The sequence below is a fragment of the Peromyscus eremicus genome, chromosome 11 (genome assembly GCF_949786415.1).
Source record: "Peromyscus eremicus chromosome 11, PerEre_H2_v1, whole genome shotgun sequence".
NCBI classification, from domain to species: Eukaryota; Metazoa; Chordata; class Mammalia; order Rodentia; family Cricetidae; genus Peromyscus; species Peromyscus eremicus.
Window position 1 is genome coordinate 27,105,903 of NC_081427.1, and position 21,655 is coordinate 27,127,557.

Below are 21,655 nucleotides of genomic sequence, written 5' to 3' on the forward strand. Positions count from 1 at the left end.
GAAGGGCTGTGTCGTGGGTTAAGGGAGGACACAAGGTCTCAAAAAGAAGTGTGGTCTGGTCTCAGCAGTTGATAGTCAGAGATCAAATAAAGTCAAGGCTGGAGACCCAGGAGAGTTGGCAGTTGGGTCCCTGTTATGGATGAAAACTCTGTCTGGGCCCTGGGAAAGTCAGGATTCATAGTCACTACCCAAAACCTGTTGACTGGACTTCAGACTTGAGGAGATGGACAGTATGAAGTGAAAAGGAAGATTTGTCTGAACTTAGCATAAGGCCAGAGGCTGCTTTTTATGGTGTGGGTAGACGATAACCATGGTCAGGCTATATACAAGAAGCTTGTCTCATGTCCCATTGCCCACTACTAACCCTACTAACCTTTACCTTTCTAATTCTTTTGAAAGCTGAGTCAAAATAAGTAAGGAAGTAACCCCACAAAAGATGGTGTCAACAACCTTTTCTGTGAAATTCACAGATGTTCCTGCTATGTGAGTAGGAAACCACATTTTGGATAAGAGGTTAGAAGAGACAAATTCTGTGAAAGGGAGTGTTTGTTTGTTTGTTTGTTTGTTTCCAGATGGGAGAATGTTTTAGTTAGAAAGAAGTACCTAGACTTGAAACACGAGTCCCTCACCCCCAACCTAGGGTTTTCTAGGCTACAATGATTATGACCTTTCTTGGAGAATAGCTTGGTGCAGGTCTTCCCAACTTAATCCTTGCTAGTGTCTGGCCCATGGACTAGAACAACAAGGCTTTCAATGCCATAGACCTTTGAGAGCGATAAAGGACTCTCTGAGTTCTACTTACTTCTGTTGCTGCTAATCCTGTAACTGCTTCTAAAATGGACAGCAGACAGAATATATGAACCAGCCTGCTGTGGGGAAGGAGGGAACATCCATATGTGTCTTCATGCCTGGCTGCACATGTGCATGTCTTAGAGACATCAGACCTGCTTTCTTCATTCCCCACTGGGTCCCTTCCCACATTGGAACATGGGTATCAAGCCCAAAGGCTGATTTTTCTCAATAAGTAGTCCTTCCGTAACCATTTTATGATGAATTTATACATGCAAAAGAAACATCAGGAAGAGCACATTGGGACTATCATGTGCAGGCACCCTCAAAGAACTTAGAACCTCTTGTGTGAAGTGAGCTATCTGGAGACCTATGACAGCAGGTGTTTAAGGTCTGAGTTCTGTAACTGATTTAAATAAATGCCCTTGGAAAGGTTGGTAGATGGTGTGTGTGTGTGTGTGTGTGTGTGTGTGTGTGTGTGTGTGTGTGTGTGTTCATGCACATTCAAGAAAGACTAGGAAATTAATAGGATGTGGTTGGTAGAAGAAAACATGGTATGGAAAGTTAGAGTCTAATGAAAGACCAGGGCAGAGGTGAAGGCTTAAGGAAGCAATGTGCAGTATCTGTTTAGACAGTAAGGAGATACCCTATGTAGCCATGATTTGGACTAGGAAGATGAACTTGGAAATGAGGCTGTGCTGGGCAGATACCAGCATGGCTTTTAAACATTGCCAAGGGCCTTGAACTGATACAATAGGCAGGAAAGGCTGCTGGAGGTTTTCTAGCAGGCTGCTGAAAATATCAAAGTATCCCTTTAGCAAAACTAATCTCTCAACGATAGTTGAATGGAAGCAACTGAGTTATCTGGATCTAATACAAAAGCTAAACCTAAATAAATAAGTAAAAAAAGTAAGGATTCAGGGATCTAGGAAGAAAAGACCATTTTAGAACCAAGTCTCACTTCCAGGAATCGTTCCTAAATACACACTTACAACATATGGATAAAGCTAGTTTTTGAAGATGGGTTATGGTACTGAAAGATTAGAAGAAACAACGAAGAATCTGTCAATGGAGAGCAAGCATATATACACATATACATATGTATATACATATATACACACAAAGAGAGAAGGACTTGTTGAGGAGCATGAAGGACCTCTGTGTACTGTCAGGGGGTTGTCTGAGTGCATCTTTAGGCAAAAGGGAATCACAGTGAAGGGCAGCATTAGTGTTTACTTCTTGTGTAAGTAAGAAGGGAATAGACAAAGAGTATGGGAGATAGAAAAGTATGATAGAGAGTGCTTTCGATGACAGTAAACCAGGTTGGAAATGAGGCCTCAATGTTTGCTGTTCCATATGACTTTAACTTTTCTTTCTTTCCTTTATTTTCTTGTAAGGTGTTGTATTATGTAGCCCAAGCTGGCCAAACTTACTATGTAGCTGAGGATGATGTTGGACTCCTGATCCTCCTGTCTCCACCTCCCCAGTGCTGGCTTGATTTTAGCTTTTCAATCATAGAAATAAATAATCTGTCCTAAAATGATCGTTGCACAGGAGGGTGCAGCAGCACAAGTGTGTGACCTACAGCAGCCAGGAAGCTGGAGCAGCAGTAGGATCACAAGCTAGAAACCAAACCACAGAGCAAGTTCAAGGCCAGCCTGGGCTACGTGACTCTTGTTTTCTCTACCCACCCCAGAAGAAAAGGTAAATTCCCAAAGGTGATTTTGACCCCAAACATGCCATTTTCATTGATGAATAGATCATGAAAGGAGAACTGGAATTATTGAGTGGAAGGTGTTTTGTTATTGTTTGCTTGTTTGTGAGACAGGATCTCACTATATAGCCCCGTCTAGCCTCAGACTCACAGAAACCTGCCTGCCTCTCACTGCTGGTATTGAAGTCGTACACTACCAGGCCTGGCTGGGTACAGGCTTTGATGTGTTGATTTTGAATTGCAATAGAGAAACCTACTATTATCTTACTTGGTGCTAGAAACCTGGGAACAAAATGTGAGGATGGAGAAAGGAAATCATAAGCATGAGGACCACTGGAGAATAAGACTTGACAGGAGACATGGATGTGACAAGCACTTGAAGCTAGCTAGGGTTGCAATTACAGGAGTTCCTCGGATTTCCGAAATGTGAAGAGAAGAGGAGTATGCAGAAAGACTTGAAGAAGGGCATGGCAATGAGTGGGAACCTTGGGAGAGACTTACTTAGCGAAGAATCGGTTAGGAAGGATCAAGTAAATAAGGGTATTTGGTGCTGCAGCAGAGTGGACAGTAAGAAATTGTGATTTGATGTATTTGGTAAGAAATTGTGATTTGATGTATTTGGTAAGAAATTGTGATTTGATGTATTTGGTAGGAAATTGTGATTTGATGTATTTGGTAGGAAATTGTGATTTGATGTATTTGGTAGGAAATTGTGATTTGATGTATTTGGTAGGAAATTGTGATTTGATGTATTTGGTAGGAAATTGTGATTTGATGTATTTGGTAGGAAATTGTGATTTGATGTATTTGGTAGGAAATTGTGATTTGATGTATTTGGTAGGCCTTTGGAAACCTCAGAACAGTTACTCCACAGTAGCTGCAGCAGAAGACGGTCTCCAGAGTTAAGTCCAAGGAACAGGGATGGATGATTACACAGTACATTCTCTTGTTTTGGTTTAGTTTGATTGCTTTTGAGACAGTGCTTCATTTTGTAGACCAGGAAATGCTCAAACCTATCATTTTTCTATGTAAGCCTTCTGAGTGCTGAAATTACAGGTGTGTGCCACCATGCCTCGCTGGACTACATGCTGTACATACTAGATATTGAAAGATATGAAGGGAGATAGGAAGGATAGCTAAAAATGTCAAAAAAAAAAGACATACTGTTTTACAAAAGAAAGAGATACAATAATATTTCAGGCAGAGAAGAAGGAGCAAATTGGAAAAGAGTATTGGAAATGTCTTAGTTAGGGTTTCTATTGCTGTGAAGAGACACCATGACCATGGCAACTCTTATAAAGGAAAGCATTTGATTGGGGTTTGCTTACAGTATCACTGGTTGAGTATATTGTCATCATGACAGAGAACATGATGGCATGCAGGAAGGAATGTTGCTGGAGAAGCAGCTGAGAGTTTCCACCCTGATCCATAGGCAGCAGGAAAAGAGAGACACTGGGACTGGCTTGGGCATTTGAAAGCCCAAAGCCCAACCCCAGTGACACACTTCCTCCAGGAAGACCACAGCTACTCCAATAAGGCCATATCTTTTAACCCTCTCCAGTGTACCACTCCTTGGCGACCAAGCATTCAAATGTGAGCCTATGGAGGCCATTCTTACTCATACCACCACAGGAAGCATTTTTTTTTAATGGGGTAGCTGGGTATGGTGATGCATGCCTGTCCTCCCAGCACTTGGGAGACCAGGACAAGGGAATCATTAGATCAAAGTCATTCTGGGCTACATAGTGAAACCCTGTTCAATCAGTGAGTGGACTCATGAGTGGGATGGGGTCCAGGAGGGAGCATGAAACCTTGGTAGAGCAGAAGGTGTAGGTGGTTGTTGCTTGGTGAGGTAAAGTTAAGGATGTCGGGAGTGGAACTCTGTTTCCAGCTGCCCTGAGGGGTAATTCTAAAGAGCTTGATGACAGGGCAGCAAAGAAAGGGCAGGCAGAGACACCAGGGTCGTCTGACGCATGACGTCATGAACTGTTTCCAAGTACACCGGAAGGAGCAGATGGTCCGTGGACAGGCAGTTTCCTGCTAGTTAGCTTGTTATTAATGAGATAGTCAATTAATCAGTCAGCTTGTTGTAATTGGAAACTGTCCAGATATTCATGCTCTGTTGTAAGTGCTACAAAAGCAGAAAAATTAAAAGTCATGAGCCCCGTTTTTCTCTAATTAGAAAAAAAAAACTGGTACAGAGACAACTGAGGATGATTTAAAACAAAGCCAAACGTAACAACAAACAAAAAAAACTTCCCACAGATGATCTAGCCTGCAGGAAGCCCAACTCCAGCTTAAAGTGAGATTGCGTTTGAGAGAGTCTTCGCAGAGCCACGAAAAAAGCTCCAAGTGGAGACAGACACAAGAAATTACTCAATAAGAGAAACTGGCTGTGGGAACAGCAGTGGTTAACGTGCATCCAGACTCTATTCTATTACCACCTAGTCCTTTCTCATGCATTAAATTTACCCTGGAGACCGCAATAAGATGGAAGGTGTTTTCGTGAGCATCTCTTAGGAAGAGAAATCTTGAGGCACAGGTAAACTAAATAGTTTGTTCAAGGCCACATGGATAGTAGTATGTCGCTATGCTAGGATTTATTTCTAGGAAATCTGACCATTGACCTTGGTCTCTTGTTCTAATGGGTCCATTTCTTATCTTTTCTAACACTTTTGTTTTCATGGCCTCAGGCTTTACTCAAATGCAAACTCCTCTGTTAATCAAAATCTAACCCACTCTTCAAGACCAAGATTAGCCCATAAAAATAAATGGATTTCGCTAACTTTGGCCAGGCATAGTGGTGCATGCCTTTGATCCCAGCAGAGGCAGGCGGATCTCTGTGAGTCTGTGGTCAGCCTGGTCTACATCATGAGTTCCAGGATAGTCAGAGCTCTAAAGTGAGACCCTGTCCCAGAAATAAAACTTTTTACTAACTCTATTTCTCCAGGTGTGGGCCTCAGACACCCCGGATTAACATCACCCAGGAGAGTTGTTATCAGTTTGAATGTTAGGTCACCCTTGGAGACCTTATTGCTGTTTTAACCGTGCATCTTGTTTCTCGCCTCTGTGCTTGTAAACCGGTAACTACTGGAAGCTGAAAGCAAGGCCCTGCATAGGGCAGTGTGGGAGCCGCACGAGTCTGCTAACTTAGAACCAAGCCCTCTCTTTACAGAGCCCACTTCTCCCTTCAGCTAAGCTCTTCAGGGACTAGTTGGATTCAGGATCAGGTTTAGAGCCGCTCCACAGAAGGCTTTGTGCCTTTCATTGCTGTGACTCAATGAGAAGGCCCTGCACATTGAGAACATGGTAGGGCTGCAGATGCCAACGGCCGCTCCTTCCCAACATCCCCTGTTGAAAACTGAGTTGAACCTGTGCTGTGAAAGCATGCTCCAAGGCCAAAGGCAAAGTGGAATTTTTTAGGCACAAGCCAGTGGTGTGAAGCAAGAATTAGGGGCACAGGAGGCCTACTAGGCAGGAATGAGCATGTTCACCGGCCCTAGATGCCTTCAGAGAGGGCCGCAAGTAAGCACTCCTTCTTGATTTCATTAGAATGGAAGAGAACAGGACGGTATCCAGCCCTTCACTTTTCCCATGAAGAAAAGGGAAAGATATGAGTTAGAGTTGATGAGGCGGTAGTCCAATAGACAGTATTCTCAAGTCTGTCTTCTACCTCTGTTAACTGGACAAATAGCTTGGATAAGTTCTCAGGAACACCAGATTTTTTTTTTTTTTTAGAAAACAAGAGGAAACCCCCCCCCCCCCAGTTCTAGCTGGGACTTGGCATTCCCTGAGTCTTCCTAGTGAGGGGCCCCACTGCACTTATAAATTGGATTCTTGTGTGTGTGTGTGACCAATTAGTATGACCAGCTTCATCTTGGATTGGACAAAAAGAACCCTCAGATGGAAGTAATTACATTCCTAAACCCTTGTATTTATAGAATATATTTTCCAGAAAGCTGAAAGCTGGCCCTATTTGTCTCCGTGTGCTTGGTTAGGGGCAGTTTTCATAATGAGTATCATTTGCCATTTGGAGGATGGAGATGCTTTGCAAGTTGAAAAGGTCACATGCATTTGCAGCAGAATGTCGAAGGGGTTACTCAGCTCCCACCCCTGTCAGTCACTGATTTCTAAACTGAGATCCACAGACCAATGCCAGGGAGGCTGCATAAAGATCATCTGTTTCTAAACTGAGATCCACAGACCAATGCCAGGGAGGCTGCATAAAGATCATCTGTGGGTTTGTCCACCCAAAGAGGTACGCATTTTATTTTTGTGTTTGTTCCTATAAGGCCCAAGTTGAGCCGTGGAAGGGATCTCGCTAGCCACACACCCCGTAGCCAATTGGAATGTTCTAAATCTGGTAGGCCTGTTCTTTTAAAGATTCCAGCTTCCTAGGCCTAGGTTAGATGCAGGGATCTGTGCTGTATAAACACTCCAAATGCTGCGATTCACTCGATTTAGGAACCATACCTGACAACCACACTGTCTACCTTCTGCTCTTTCAGGAATGCCTTTGACTGGAACATGCCTTATGTGATGTCTTTTTTTTTTTTTTTTTTTCTTGACACCCCCTAACTTCTTTGACACCTCTCTAACCTTCCTCAGGCCTCCCAGCTCAGGCCAGGAAACATGCTGTGTCGGCCAGGAACACACTGCTGACCTGGAAGCAAAACACAACCTCAGACAAGGAGAAAAAGGAAATCCTGGGAGCTCTGGTCATGCTTTACTATACTCTGGGAATAGCTTGGCTCCTCCAAAAACGATATCCTTTCTTTCCCAAGTGGATCTGGCGATGAAGGTTACAGGCTGCACGCCAGATGGGAGGGAGGAAGGCGGAAGTGGTTCCTATGAGCTGTGTTCCAGCATCTAGGCCCTCCATAAGGTATTTGTCCACCCAAAGAGGTACGCATTTTATTTTCGTGTTTGTACCTATAAGGCCCGAGTTGAGCCATGGAAGGGATCTCGCTAGCCACACACCCCGTAGCCAATTGGAATGTTCTAAATCTGGTAGGCCTTCCATGGAACACTCAAAGTTAATATTCCCAGTGTATATGTAAGTGGCAGTGGTGGTAGCAGTGTAAGACTGGAGAGAGTGAGTGGTAATTTAAAGTGCACTTCAGCACACTAGCCCCCTATCCATAGTAATTCTCTGGGGGAGCTTTAAGAAGAAGTGCTAAATGGCTTCTTCCCTGGGAATTTTGATTTTTTTTTTTTTACTAGGTCTAGGGTAATTCTGTTCCTTGAACTGGTTGAAAGACACAAGTAACTATAATGTATAGCAGAACCCACTGGTTTAATGGGTGCTTGATCATCTAATGCTTTTTTTTTAATGCCGTTAAGAATATTGCCTGTGAAAACAGAAGCCACACAAATGGACCACTGATGAAGTTCTCCCTATCTCCAGAAAAGGAGCCGGGTATATGACTGTATCACATGACATACTCAGCTTATAAAGGGGTTGGGAGGTATGTCAGCTTACAGTTATAGAAGTTCTAGTTCAAGATCTGCTGGATCCTCTGCTCTTGGGCCTGCAGCAAGGCAGAGCATCATGTCAGGAGTGCATAGTGAAGGAGAACCACTTACCTTATAGCCAGGGAGGAGATGAGAAAGAGGAAGATGCTGGACTCCCACTGTGCTTATCAAGGGCATCCTCTCCCCTTCCTCTCCCCCCCCCCACCCCCTGTAACCAGATCCCACCTCATCAAGGTTCCACCATCTCCCAAGTGTCGTGATAATATGCAAGCTCTTGATACGCAGACCTTTCAGGACACCAGGGAGCAAAGTGATATCAACGTCTATCCCCAAGAAATGTGTGGTTTTGATCTTAATAGTTTCCCCACTTGGAAGGTGTCAAAAGAAGTAGAGTTCCTGAGTAATCTTGAGCATTCTGAGCTCAGAAGCTCCCATCTCTCCCCCTCTACATACCTTCCTCTCTATTGGGTCTGTCCATTTGCTATATCTGATATGTGGTCTTCTGCTGTTACATCCTTAGTGGGGAGCAATTAAAATTCGGGAAATGGAAGGATGTTTGGGAATTAAGGGGATTTTCTTTTCTGCTATTTGCCTCTGGCCCCAAACCTGCTTTTCTTGGATTTTATAAATGAACCAAAAAGTCCCTTTCAGCATAATTAGTTCCTCTCATTTCCCATTGCTATGAAACAATCTGGTGAAAATGAATAACTGTTGTCGGGCAGTCGATGTCTCTAAAGGAAATCTAGTATAATTTACAGTTTCCGCTTCTTCCTGCAGACACTCACCACTCCAGACCTGGATTCAGGCAGCCACCACAGGAAATCCATGGCCTTGTTCTTTTCCAGAGAATTCTCCCTTCTTGATGACCCACACTGGAGAACTGAAAACACAGTTAAAGAGCTGTTTTCAAACAAGTGCTTGGTTTTCCCAAGGGCCCTGTCGGTTAGCTTATAGACTACTGTCCCTATACAATGGCTGTTAGTGTACCTGGCATTTCCCTTGACTGACTCACTGGCAAACAGGCCTATGTCCACCTGCAGAAAGCGGATAGAAACATGAAGGAATTGAAAGACTTAAACAACGGACGTGTTGGGGGAAGCCACGTCTCAGAGAAAGACCTAACCGTTGCTTTGGGCAGGTAAGATCTAGCCCTAAAGAAGCAGAAGCTTTTATGAAGGAGGTCTGGATTGTTTTTTCCTGTTCTTTGACCTAATAAAAGGGGAAATATGTTCAGACTAAAAAGCCCAGAGCTCAACTGATAATAAAAGAGGTCCTATTTGTCAAGTGTGGGTTCTGTGAGTTTACTGTGCACTGCCACCCTTAATCCTCACAGCCACCACTGAGGTGGGCAGTGTGACTGTGGTTTCCTCAGAGAGCCAGGAGACTGAGCTGAGGTTAGGCAATTGGTCGAAGGCAGTGGTTCTCACCTATGGGTCGTGACCCCCTTGGGGTCACAAAACATATATCCTGCATGCCAGCTATTTACATTATGATTCTTAACAGTAGCAAAATTACAGTTGTGAAGTAACAACAAAATAATCTCATGGTCTGGGGTCACCATGACATGAGGAACTGTATGAAAGAGTGGCAGCTTTCGGAAGGCTGGGAGCCGCTGCTCTAAGGTGACTTAGCTTGTTCCATATTGCATCTGTGATCTGAATTCATCTCTCTTTGCCCTTCGTTACTGTAGCTCTCTTGCAGTTACTTTGGGATGGACTTGTTTTTCTGAGTTGCCTCTTTCTTTTGTCATAGAGTGTGGCATCTTAACAGATAAGGAAAGAGCACTTAAGATGGCTGATTGGAGACTGTCAGAGCTATGGACAGATGTACATTTTTAAGGAAAGCTCTGTTCTGTGGAGAAACAAAGTCCACAGGATTTGTTTAAGTCAGAACAAGACTTAAAACTGTTGAGAGTTGAGTTAAGGATCCTTTGAGAATCCAGTATTTAGAAAGGAGAGTGGGCCCATCAGATTATCAGGAGAGAGAAATAATGAAAGTTTACTGTTCCCCAGATTTTTCAAATATCTTCACATCCTTGAAAGAAATCTCTTTCCAAAAGCTCTAAGCTCTTGGCACAGTAGGGCAAATGACTAAATGGTAAGTACATGAAACATCACATCTGCCTCCTCTAAACAGCCATGAATCTAGAAGTCAAATGGGACATGGTGAGGACATGTTGGAATGTTCAGAACAAAATCAGACTATTGACTCAAGTCTATAGGGCCATAGTTAGAGTCTGGTGAATGTCTCCTGCTGTCACAGAGGGCCGTACTTAAAGGTTTTCTGCCTTATGTGAAACAAAGCCATGTTCCCTTTTCTCCATCTATTCTACTGTTTATTTTACTCATTCATACCACAGTCTTTGAGTATCTGTTTTGTGTGGGTACTAAGTGTTAGAATGCTTACTAGGAATAACACATACCACACTCTGTTCTGAGTGCTTGGAAATTGTATTTCATTCAGTCCTTGCCATAACCTATGAGGGTAGACATTCTTAATTTTTTTTTTGTTTTTTTGAGACAGGGTTTCTCTGTGTAGCTTTGCGCCTTTCCTGGAACTCACTTTGGAGACCTGGCTATCCTCGAACTCACAGAGATTCGCCTGCCTCTGCCTCCCGAGTGCTGGGATTAAAGGCGTGCGCCACCACTGCCCGCATTCTTAATATTTTTATTTTACAGATAAGAAAATAAGGCACAGGAAGATTAACTCAAGGGGACAGAATGAGTTGAAGATCTCGGCTTATCATTGAAACATCTGAATTCATAGCCTATTTTCTGCATCATCCCGTTATATTTGATATGTATCAACTATCTAGTAAAGACAGATATCTAGTAATGCCTTTTTCCATTGAAGGGTAGAGACACTAAAGGCAAGATTGTCCAGGCCAAACAACCTTCCTCAAAGCTCTTGATGGGAGCCATTCTTACTTTCTGAAGAACAAGAGAAATATTTTTGATCAAGAGAAACACATGTCTGGTTGATAGAAGAGATTATTGTTACAAAGAATGATTAGACATTCTAATCTAGTGCTTATGCCCTTGGCCATGCACACTCATGTTCAGGACAAGATGAATCTGTCAGAAAGGCTAGCTTACAGACTTTTTGCTCTCTTCAGGTGCAAGTCACAAATAGGCAGCCCTGAGTTCTTTTTTATTGGGTCAAACTCAACTCTGTTGCCTAGGCTGTTCTCAAGTTTACAGGAATCCTCCTGCTTCTGCCTCATGAGTACTGGAATATGGTTGTGGGCCATCATATTTAGCCTAGAGTTTTGGGGGCTTACAAACCCAGAGGCTTTAAGCCCTAAGACTGGGAGTTTTATGATTTTAGAAGCCAGAAATCTGTAGTTCTTGTTGCTGCGGCTGAGATGTATTTCTCTGGGTTTTGAGTCCTGTCACCCTACAGTAGGTGGTATGGCATGTCCTGAGTCTCAGGAGTCAGGCTCTTCACATTTTAAACATTGATAACTCTCTAGATCTTTGCTTGAGGGTCTTGCAGTACCAGCTTTCAGAGCCTCTTACCTTCTACAATCTTAGCTCTCCAGTTCTGAACCCTGGCTGTGCTCTCTGGAACTCTTTAGACACCTTTTTTTTTTTAATTTGGTGATAGGCAGTCTCAGGCTGAGTGTTACAGGGTCTTAGTGTCTTCTGTTAGAGCGATAAAGACTACAGGTGGGCAATAAAAGACAATTCTGGAGAAGCCTCTGTTGGCGTCTAGTTTTGCAGCTCAAGATGTTGCCCTACTGAGAAGCCTCCAGACTGACCTGAAAAAAACATGAAAATGTGTCTGTTTGTGAGCCAGAAGAGGTGCCTGGCATGCTTGTGCACAGCTTCTAATCCCATAGTCACAGCCTCACATGTACACGACTGCTAGTTCTACCAGTTATCAGTCTTACATATAAACCAATCATGTGTATTACACATGTGTGGCATGGAAGCATGTCAATCACAAGCTTTTTTGCTGAGTCCTTAGGGCTTGTGCTTTGTCCCACCTTCACTGATATTACACGATCCACAGTCTGTGTTTATGAGTAAGTTACTCCATCTTATGAATTCTGGGTGACATTTTTTATTTGCATTTTAATAAAAATTGTATCAGAATAAAATATCTTCCTGGGTTAAGCAAATGGTGGTAGTCTGTGGGATCTTGTGGGCAAAATTCAGGATAATGGGAGTTTATTTAAAGCAACGCTAGGTTTTGAGCCAACCATCCAGATGATTTGTCTATGAAGACAAATTCTTCTTGGAATTAATTCCTTATGTGTCTGCAAAGTAAGTGACCTCTGTGTGACTTTCCACCTCCTTTTCTTTTCTTGTAGAGCCTCCTTGGCCATGCACAGGATGAACCTAGCTCTGGCATACTTTGAAAAGGCGATTGGCAACATCATCATGGCCAAGGGTCATGGCACATCCGAACTGATTAGTCTGTATGAAGAAATCGCTCAGATTGAGCAGCTGAGGAAGAACCATGTGCAGGCCATCCAGTATTTGCATCAGGTTGGTTCTTTGGCAAGGTGGTCTTGTTTGTTCCAGACCCAGTTGCTTCTCATAACAAGGAGTTAAGATTGGTCCCTTTAACCCTAGCATCCTAATGGGCAGAATTGGTTCTATGTTGTCTTAGTTAGGGTTTTTTATTGCTATGAAGAGACACTATGACCATGACAACTCTTATAAGGAAAACATTTAATTGAGGAGGCTCACTGAAGTTTCAGAGGTTCAGTCCATTATCATCATGGTGGGGAACATGGCAGCAGGCAAGCAGGTGTGGTACAGGAGCAATAGCTGAGAGTCCTACATCTTGCAGGCAGCAGAAAGTTGACTGATTCACTGGGCAGTATCTGAGCACATGAAACCTCCAAGTCTGCCCCCCACAGTGACATACTTCCTCCAACAAGGCCATACCCACTCCAACAAAGCCATACCTCCTAATAGTGTCACTCCCTAAGAGATTATGGGGGCCATTCAAACTACATTCAAACTACCACACATGTTAACCTTGACTTTCTTCCAGCTCCAAAAAAAGAGCCTCAAACCTAAAAAAAAAAAAAAAAAAAAAAAAAAAAAAAAAAAAAACCTGACCAGAGGCCCCTGACTCTAGTCAACATATATTATGTTCTGTGACCTGATTGGAAAATAACACAGCCCCTCCTAGGTCTCTCGTCTCTGTCAGTGCTGGGAGGAAACCAAGCTTGAGCCTACCCCAAGAGGAAAAACTCATAGGGGCAGCTGAACTTGACTTGAAGAAGACCAAAAGGAAAGACTGGCGAGACAGCTCAAAGGTATTTGCCAGGCAAATACCTGGTGACCAAAATTTGATCCCTGGAACCCATGGGAAAGTGGATGGAAACAGCAGATTCCACAGAATAGCCCTCTAAGTTCCACATGTTCCTTATGTGCATACATAAGCAAATAATATCAGTAGTAATAATAAATAATTTTTAATGTTTGGCCCATAGAGAGTAGCACTATTAGGAGGTGTGGTCTTGTTGGAGTAGGTGTGGCCTTGTTGAAGGAAGTATTATATCACTGTGGAGGTGGGCTTGGAGGTCTCATATATGCTCAAGCCACACACAATGTGACAGTTCACTTCCTGTTGCCTGTGGACCAAGATATAGAGCTCTCAGTTCCTTCTCTAGCAACATGTCTGCCTATACGCCACCACGCTTCCCACAATGACAGCAATGGGCTAGACCTCTGAACTGTAAGCCAACCCCAATTAGATGTTTTCTTTTATAAGAGCTGTCATGGTCATGGTGTCTCTTCACAGCAAGAGAATCCCTAACTAAGATAGGACTCTTATTTGAAAACCCATAGTATTTTGTTACAATATGTCAGATGCCCTTTAAGTTCATTGCAGCTGTTTTTATTTCCAAATCTAAAGTTAAACAAGTGAAAGTGTAACTCACATAGAGGTAACTAATTGACAAATACTCAGGGCAAACCAAAACAAAGGAAGAAATATTGAGCCTATGTTATAAATACCATTTAAGGCACTTCCATTTAAAATGTTCTTAAATAGTTAGTTAAATTCACCTTTCTCACTTCTGAATAAAATGCTGCAGTATGGTCAGAAATCTGCTTTCACCACAGATATACTGACATGCTGGATTTTGTACATGGGGAAAGCAGTGGCACAGCCCCACAGTCTTATGTCAAAAGCTATGGAGCTAAGAAAGGTGTGGAGAAGAATTTGACAACCCAAGATTATAAATACTAGGCAATGGAGAGAAGCATTGAAGGATCTGCTTTGGTGCCAGAGTTACTGCCAGAGAAAGACAAGAGTTTTGAATTCAAAGCTCTCTTAACACTGTGGTCAAGCCAGGTAGTAGTGGCACATGCCTTTGATCCCAGAACTCGGGAGACCAAGGTAGGCAAATCTCTGAGTTTGAGACCAGCCTGGCTATATAGGAAGTTCCAGGACAGCCAGGACTACACAGAGAAAACCCTGTCTTCAAAAACCAAAAACCAAACAAACAAAAAAAACTGGTCAAATTAGAATGAAGAAAGTAATAAACATCAATGTTTATAGCAACACCAAAACATAAGTTAAAATTTATAAAAAGTTTTTATTGAGTGCACTTGAGTATGTATTTCATTTAACCCACAAAGACCTTAAAAGTAGGTATCATTATATCTCATTTTTAAGGATCAGAAACGTGAAGCACAGAGTTATAGCCTATTCAGCTGAAGTTATATGGCTAACAAGTGGCAAAGTAGAAATTTGAACCCAGAAAATCTGATCCAGGAGCTTGTAGTTAAAGGAACAGTACGCACACTTTGCACTGCCTGGCTTCATAGTGGGTGGGTGATGATAATCCCTTTAGCTCCTTGACATAGTTACAAGTTGGCGGGTGGACCGTTATGCATAGGTGAGTCTGTCCTTGCTGGTAGCTATGGGTCAGCTGATTTCACTCTTCTTTTCTCCCAAGTGACATACTTTGCATTTAAATACAGATAGTTAGTAATATCACTAATAATTATTATTATTGTACACTTCTCTAATGGTTACTGAATGCCAGGTGATATTATAAACACTTTATATACATTAATCTATTTAACACTTACAGCAACTGTTTGTGACAAATTCTATTTGTATCATCTTTTTCTCCTATATTTGAAAAAGTTAAGGGACTATCCTCTATCTCGGTGTTAGCTAAGCAAGACTGGAGCTCTTGGACCCATGTTTTTATGACTTTTTGATACTGAGCTCTCAAGATTCTGAGCTAATGTTATAGTTATGTTCTGCTGTGAGACCTAGTAGAAGTAATTCAGCTAAGATTTAGTTAGAACTGACCACATGATACATAGCATCCAGTGTTCGCATATGCTGACTCCTTTAATCTTTCCTGAGCCCTAATCAGTAAGACCCATACATTCCTTCCTGCATAAGCAGGTGAAATCTCAGGTTGGGGATTTAGCTCAGTGGTAGAGCACTTGCCTAGCAAGCACAAGGCCCTGGGTTCGGTCCTCAGCTCTGAAAAAAAAAAAGTGAAATCTCTCTTTCAAGACCCACAGAAGTAAGTGACTGAGCTGGAACTCGGGCTCTGCTCTCATTTAATTCTGTGTCTAGCTGAGTTGGTTCCCAGTTAGCTAGTAATTCTGACAGCTGCTGAGAAATGCAGTGAAAGACTGTCGCTAGGTACTGATCTTGTCATGGGTTTCTAGACAGTCACCGGGTACTGATCTTGTCGTGGGTTTCTAGACAGTCACCGGGTACTGATCTTGTTGTGGGTTTCTAGACTGTCACCAGGTACTGATCTTGTCGTGGGTTTCTAGACTGTCACCGGGTACTGATCTTGTCATGGGTTTCTAGACTGTCACCGGGTACTGATCTTGTCATGGTTTTCTTTTTTTCCAGGCCTATTCTATCTGTGTTTCTTCATTTTCTGAAGTCAGCCCCCAAACTGCTGAGGCGAGTGCTTTACTAGCTAAAGCTTATGCCATGTCTGGAGAATCCCAGCACAGGGGTAGGTAGAGGAGGTGGCCTTGCATTTATCATCACTCCCCAGTGACATGAGAGGAAACTGATGAATGATCCATAAATAAGAGATTATAGGTAGCTACTCATGTAATGGAAAGACAAAGCTAATACAATTTTGTAAAAAATCAATTCCATAATTACACATGAGGTTACAACTGATAATATCTTCCCAAATTAATTGAGCACCAAAACAAACTATTTTCTATTTCCTGTACTCCTTAGAATATCTGCCCCATTTACCTTTCTAAACTGCAGACATCACACACACTGTAAGCGTGGCTTACCATGTGAACTCAGTAGAAGGGGAGGCATGAGCTCCTCTCTCCCTGCACTCAGCCTTAACTCCTTTACTCCAGCTTTACAAGAGAGAATGATGTAGCAGTTAGAATTTCCAGGACCTGTATTCAAAGATAATGGACTAGGATTTCTAGAGGGAAGCTAAGTGTTGAGTGTCTCCTCCAGCAAGACTCCTCTGTCCAGCAAGGTGGTCGGTGTGAAACTGGGTGGCAGAGAGATGGCTGAACGGGTGAGGGAGGCAGTGCTGGCTTGAGCAGCCTGACGGATGCCGGAGTCGACTAAAGGAGTCTCTGTCTTGGCTTCATAGACGATGGGGTGGGGTCTGCCCTGACAGAGGAATTTGGGATTTGTGCAGAATGTAAAATGTCCTTCCCTAGCCGGGCGGTGGCAATAATGCACACCTTTAATCCCAGAACTTGGGAGGCAGAGGCAGGTGGTTCTCTGTGAATTCAAGGCCAGGGTTTCTCTGTGCAGCTTTGCGCCTTTCCTGGAACTCACTTTGGAGACCAGGCTGGCCTCGAACTCACAGAGATCCACCTGCCACTGCCTCCCGAGTGCTGGGATTAAAGGCGTGCACCACCACCGCCCGTCACAGACACTTTTTAAAAAGCCAACAACTCAGAATAAGGTTAACTGTGGAGGTGAAAGATCTCTACAAAGAAAAATTTTGAACACTGAAAAACAAAGCCAAAGCAAACACTAGATGGTGCAAAAAAACCTCCCATGCTCATGGATTGACCAAGTAATATTGTGAAAAGGACTATTTAGTGAAAGTAATGCACAGACTCAGCGCAATCCTTGCTAAAATCCCAATGATATTCTTCATAGCACAAGGGAGGAAATCCTAAAATTCACATGGAAGTACAAAAGGCCTTAAACAACTAAGGCAGTCCTTACTATAAAGAGTCATGTTGGATGTATCACAACCCTGATCTCAAAGTATATCACAGACCCCAGAAACTAAAATGGCATTGTGCTGGTGTAAAAAGAGATAGGGCGCAAAGGAATAGAAAAACCCCTGAAAAAAAAAAAAAAACTACACAGCTCCAGTCAGCTAATTTTTGACAAAAGAGTCAAAAACATATATTGCCGGGAAAAATAAAAAATAGTTCCTCTAATGAATGATGCTGGGGAAACTGCTGGTCAGCATGGAGAATAGTGAAATCGGGTCCTGGGGCACAGTTCAGAGGGTAGCATGGCCGCCTGCACACACGGAGCCTCAGTTAGAGCCCCAGCACTTCACAAAACTGGCACAGTACTGTGCATCCTCTACCCAGCACTCAGAACCTGAGCAAGAGGACCAAAAGTTCAAGGTCATCCTGCGCTACATAGAGAGTTTGCAGCCAGCCTGGGATATGCAATGTCCTGCTTCATGGAAAGAAAAGAAAGGGAATCCTGTCCCCTATCCTGAACAAAGACTAATTCATAATGGGTCAAAGACCTAAACACAGGACCTGGTCTCGAAACTGCTATTGGAAAACATGGGAAACACTTCAAGATATAGGTATAGGCAAGGACTTTCTGAAAATAACTGTAATAGCACAGGAAACAATCCCATAGACTGACAAATGGAATAACATGACATTAGAAAGCGCCTTACAGCAAATAAACTAATTATCAGAGTGAAGAGATAGCCTACCAAAGGGGATAAAATATATAAGATATACATTAGATATAAGATTAATATAAATTAAAGAACTACAGAAATTCAACACCAAAAAACCACCCAAATCAATCAATGAATGTTATAATAAACTTAAATAGTTCTCAAAAGAAGAAATAAAATGGTCAATATTTGAAATTAAGAAAATGCAAATTAAAATTGCTTTGAGATTCTGACACACCCCAGTAAGAATGGCTTTTTATCAGAAAACAAGCAAACAAAAAAACTACTAGCCAGGATGTGTGAAAAGAACCTTTATATACCACTAGTGAAAATGTAAAACTTGCAAAGCCTCTCTGGAAATCAGCATAAAGTTCTTAAAAAAAAAAAAACAAAAACTAAAATAGAACTTCCATATGACCCAGCTATACCACCCTTAGGTGTATAACCAAAGATGCTTAAGTCAGCATACCAGAGACATTTGCATATCCTTGGTCATTGCTGCACTTGTTCATAATAACCAGTGTACTGGCTGGTTTTGTGTGTCAACTTGACACAAGCTAGAGTCATCGGAGGAAAGAGCCTCAGCTGAGGAAATGCTTCCTTGAGTTCCAGCTGTAAGGCATTTTCCCAATTAAGTGATCAATGGGGGTGGGGTGGGGATAGCCCATGGTAGGTGGTGACTTCCCTGGGCTGGAGGACCTGGGTCCTATAAGAAGGTGGGCTGAGCAAGCCATGGGAAGCAAGCCAGTAAGCAGCACTCCTCCATGGCTTCTGCATCAGCTCCTGCCTCCAAGATCCTGACTTGTTTGAGTTCCTGTCCTGACTTCCTTCAGTGATGAACAGCAATGCTGAAGTGTAAGTCTATAGACCCTTCCTCCCCAATTTGCTCTTTGGTCATAATGGTTTGATGCAGCAATAGAAACCTTAACAAGACAGCCCGGAAAAGAAACCAGCCTAGATGTTCTTTACATATATAGAGAAGCCAGAGAACAACTTGCAGGAGTCAGTGTTCTCCTTCCATCATGTGGGATGTTGGGGTTGAATCCAGTTCCTCAGGCTTGACCATGATGCCATGGTCACTGAGCCACCTCACTGGCTTCATTAATAGCAAGAAAGTATAAGCTTTCCAACTAAGGACAGGAGTAAGGCAGAGATGATCTTCCCTCCACACTCCTTTCCAACATCGTATTAGAAGTCCTAATGCAATAGAACAAGAAAAGGAGAAATGTGCTATTGAAGAACAAGAAACAAAACCTTTATTTGAAGATGATCTGATGATCTAATTTGGAAAACTAAAAAAAAAAAAATCATCATTACCATCATCATCATCAACTCTCCTGAAACTAATGGACTATAGATAATATGCAGAATTCTAGGTTAATATACAAAAAATCCAGTCACTGTGATTACGACACGAACAGACAAGTGGAATTTCTAATTAAGATGAAAGGATCATTTATATTGGCAACCCAATAAATAAATAATTATAATTCTAACAAAAATGTGAGAAATGTCTATAACAAAACTTTTAAACCTGAAGAAAAAAAATCAAGTAACTAAGAGATGTAGCTAGAGTTTTCCTGCCTGGCCCACAGTCAGGACAAATCTCTGTTACCAGTCGCACAGTCACTCAGACCCAACCAAGTAAACACAGAGACTTATATTGGTTACAAACTGTATGGCCGTGGCTTACAGCTTCTTGCTAACCATTCCTATAGCTTAAATTAATCCATTTCTATAAATCTATACCTTGCCACGTGGCTCGTGGCTTACCGGCATCTTCACATGTTGTTTGTCATCGTGGCGGCTGGCAGTGTCTCTCTGACTCAGCCTTCCACTTCCCAGCTTTATTCTCCTCCTTGTCCCGCCTATACTTCTTGCCTGGCTACTGGCCAATCAGTGATTTATTTATTGACCAATCAGCAACACACTTGACATACAGACCATCCCACAGCAAAGAGACGTTTCATGTGCATAGATAAGAGCACTCATTATTTTTTAGATATCAGTTCTTCCTAACAGACTGAATCCTATTCTAAGCAAAATACCAGCAGGTTATTTTGTGTACACTGAGAAACTGAAATGTATGTGGGTGGGGCCGCCAATCTCCCGATAGCCAGCACGACACTGGAAGAGGAGCAGACTTACTGTAGGTTTACAATGACCAAGGCAACATAGAACAGGCAAAAGTTCCCATTATTTTTATACATTTTTATATATTGACTATGTAAGCAAATACTGTATTTGGAATAAAAGACAACATTAAAAGTAAATGAAAGGTTCTTCCTCCCCCCCCCCCCACCACTACCATTGAAGAAAGCCTTTGGGACTAAGAAAACACAATTACAGCAAGCACATAGAAAGACTCTATGAAGACAAGAAGCCAAAGGCCAGTTTTTCCTTCAGGGCTGGGTTTTTGTGCGCTTGTTTTAGTTTTCTTTCTCTTTTAATCTCTGAAGGGTCTTCAACCCTTAATTTAAGGTTGGTCAGTGTAAAGAGAGATAAGATGGCTAAGTGGCCCACAACTGTTGTGTAAACAAGTCCTAATCCAGACTTGAACTTGTTGAGCCATGGGGGGGGGGGGGGATCCTGGCAGGAGGAAAAAGCCCATAAGCCATTTGTTCGAGAGCATGGCCAGTCGCAATCTAGGCTGGCCTGGAATTCCTTCTGTAGTTCAGGCTGGCCTAAAACTCATGGCAGTCTTTCCTGCCTCAGCCCCTTGACTGCTGGAATTATAGGAGTGAGCTACCATATTCTGGCTACAACGGTAAATTTTTAAACAGAAAAAATTGCCAAATCATATATCTGTATACATACATACACTTATGTGTATACATTAAAGATACATAATAAATACATATATAGTATATATAAACACAAAATATCAAAGTTTTAGCTGAAACATAGTCTTTCAATGTACCTGGAAGTCTAATATAGTAATTATTTTGATCTTGAGGATAACAGAACTATTTGGACTGATGCACCTTCCCCCTACTTGAAATCCATGCACCCATTTCATCATAAGACTATCATCTAATTCTAGCCAATCTTGTCGTGGACTTTTTGAAGGTCTCTGTGAAACCCGAGATAGGAGCAGGCACACACTTTAAGCATGAAAATGTCAATGGAGCCCAAGCTGATAATAGACATCTATGAAGGCTTGAAGTTTGCTTTAAATAATCCTCTCCATTTTTCCAGATGCTGTTGAGATTTATTTCATAAGAAGTATTAGTACATATCAAACATTGGGCTCTAAAGATTATGAAACTCTCACTGCCATTGAAGACTTTTGTACATGGCTCATCCAAAATGGCGAAAAACAGGTAAAGGTTACCAAGTCATAAACATGATTCCTATTTTATTTGTTAGATATAGATGGCCTTTTTGTCTCACAGTTCAGAAACTAGAGATCACACAAGTCTCAGATAAAGCTGAGTGTCACACACAGAACTGCTGTTGCTTACAGTATTGATATAATAATTTGCTTTTGTTGTGCATATGTGAAGTCCTTCAAATCCAGAACATTTTAAGCTCTACCTTTATAAATTTACTAATTTGAATCAAAATTAGCCACCACCTTTGGATCTAACTGAAATGAATGATAAATGGTGCTGTTGATGGTGCTGGTTACTGGAGGAAAGGTCATGGTCACAACAGAATCCAGTATTAGTTTCAGAGTTTTATTAGGAGGAAGGGGATGGGGGAGCACGTGCAGAGGGCAGAGGGAAAGATAGTGGGGTGGGGGAGAGAGAGCAGAGCAGAGAGAGAGGGTGGGGTCTGCATCCAGCTTTTTAAGG

General features: G+C 42.3%; 1 protein-coding gene across 1 annotated transcript in view; it reads left to right on the forward strand.

The window, feature by feature from the left end:
• The window catches only part of Ttc23l (tetratricopeptide repeat domain 23 like), a 58,437-nt gene that overhangs the window by 11,663 nt on the left and 25,119 nt on the right, over positions 1 to 21,655 (forward strand). The window contains exons 5-9 of the mRNA XM_059276671.1: positions 7,112 to 7,268; positions 8,991 to 9,116; positions 12,294 to 12,471; positions 15,833 to 15,941; positions 21,057 to 21,181. Coding sequence (XP_059132654.1) covers positions 7,112 to 7,268; positions 8,991 to 9,116; positions 12,294 to 12,471; positions 15,833 to 15,941; positions 21,057 to 21,181 — 695 coding nt within the window. The remainder of the gene's footprint in view (positions 1 to 7,111; positions 7,269 to 8,990; positions 9,117 to 12,293; positions 12,472 to 15,832; positions 15,942 to 21,056; positions 21,182 to 21,655) is intronic.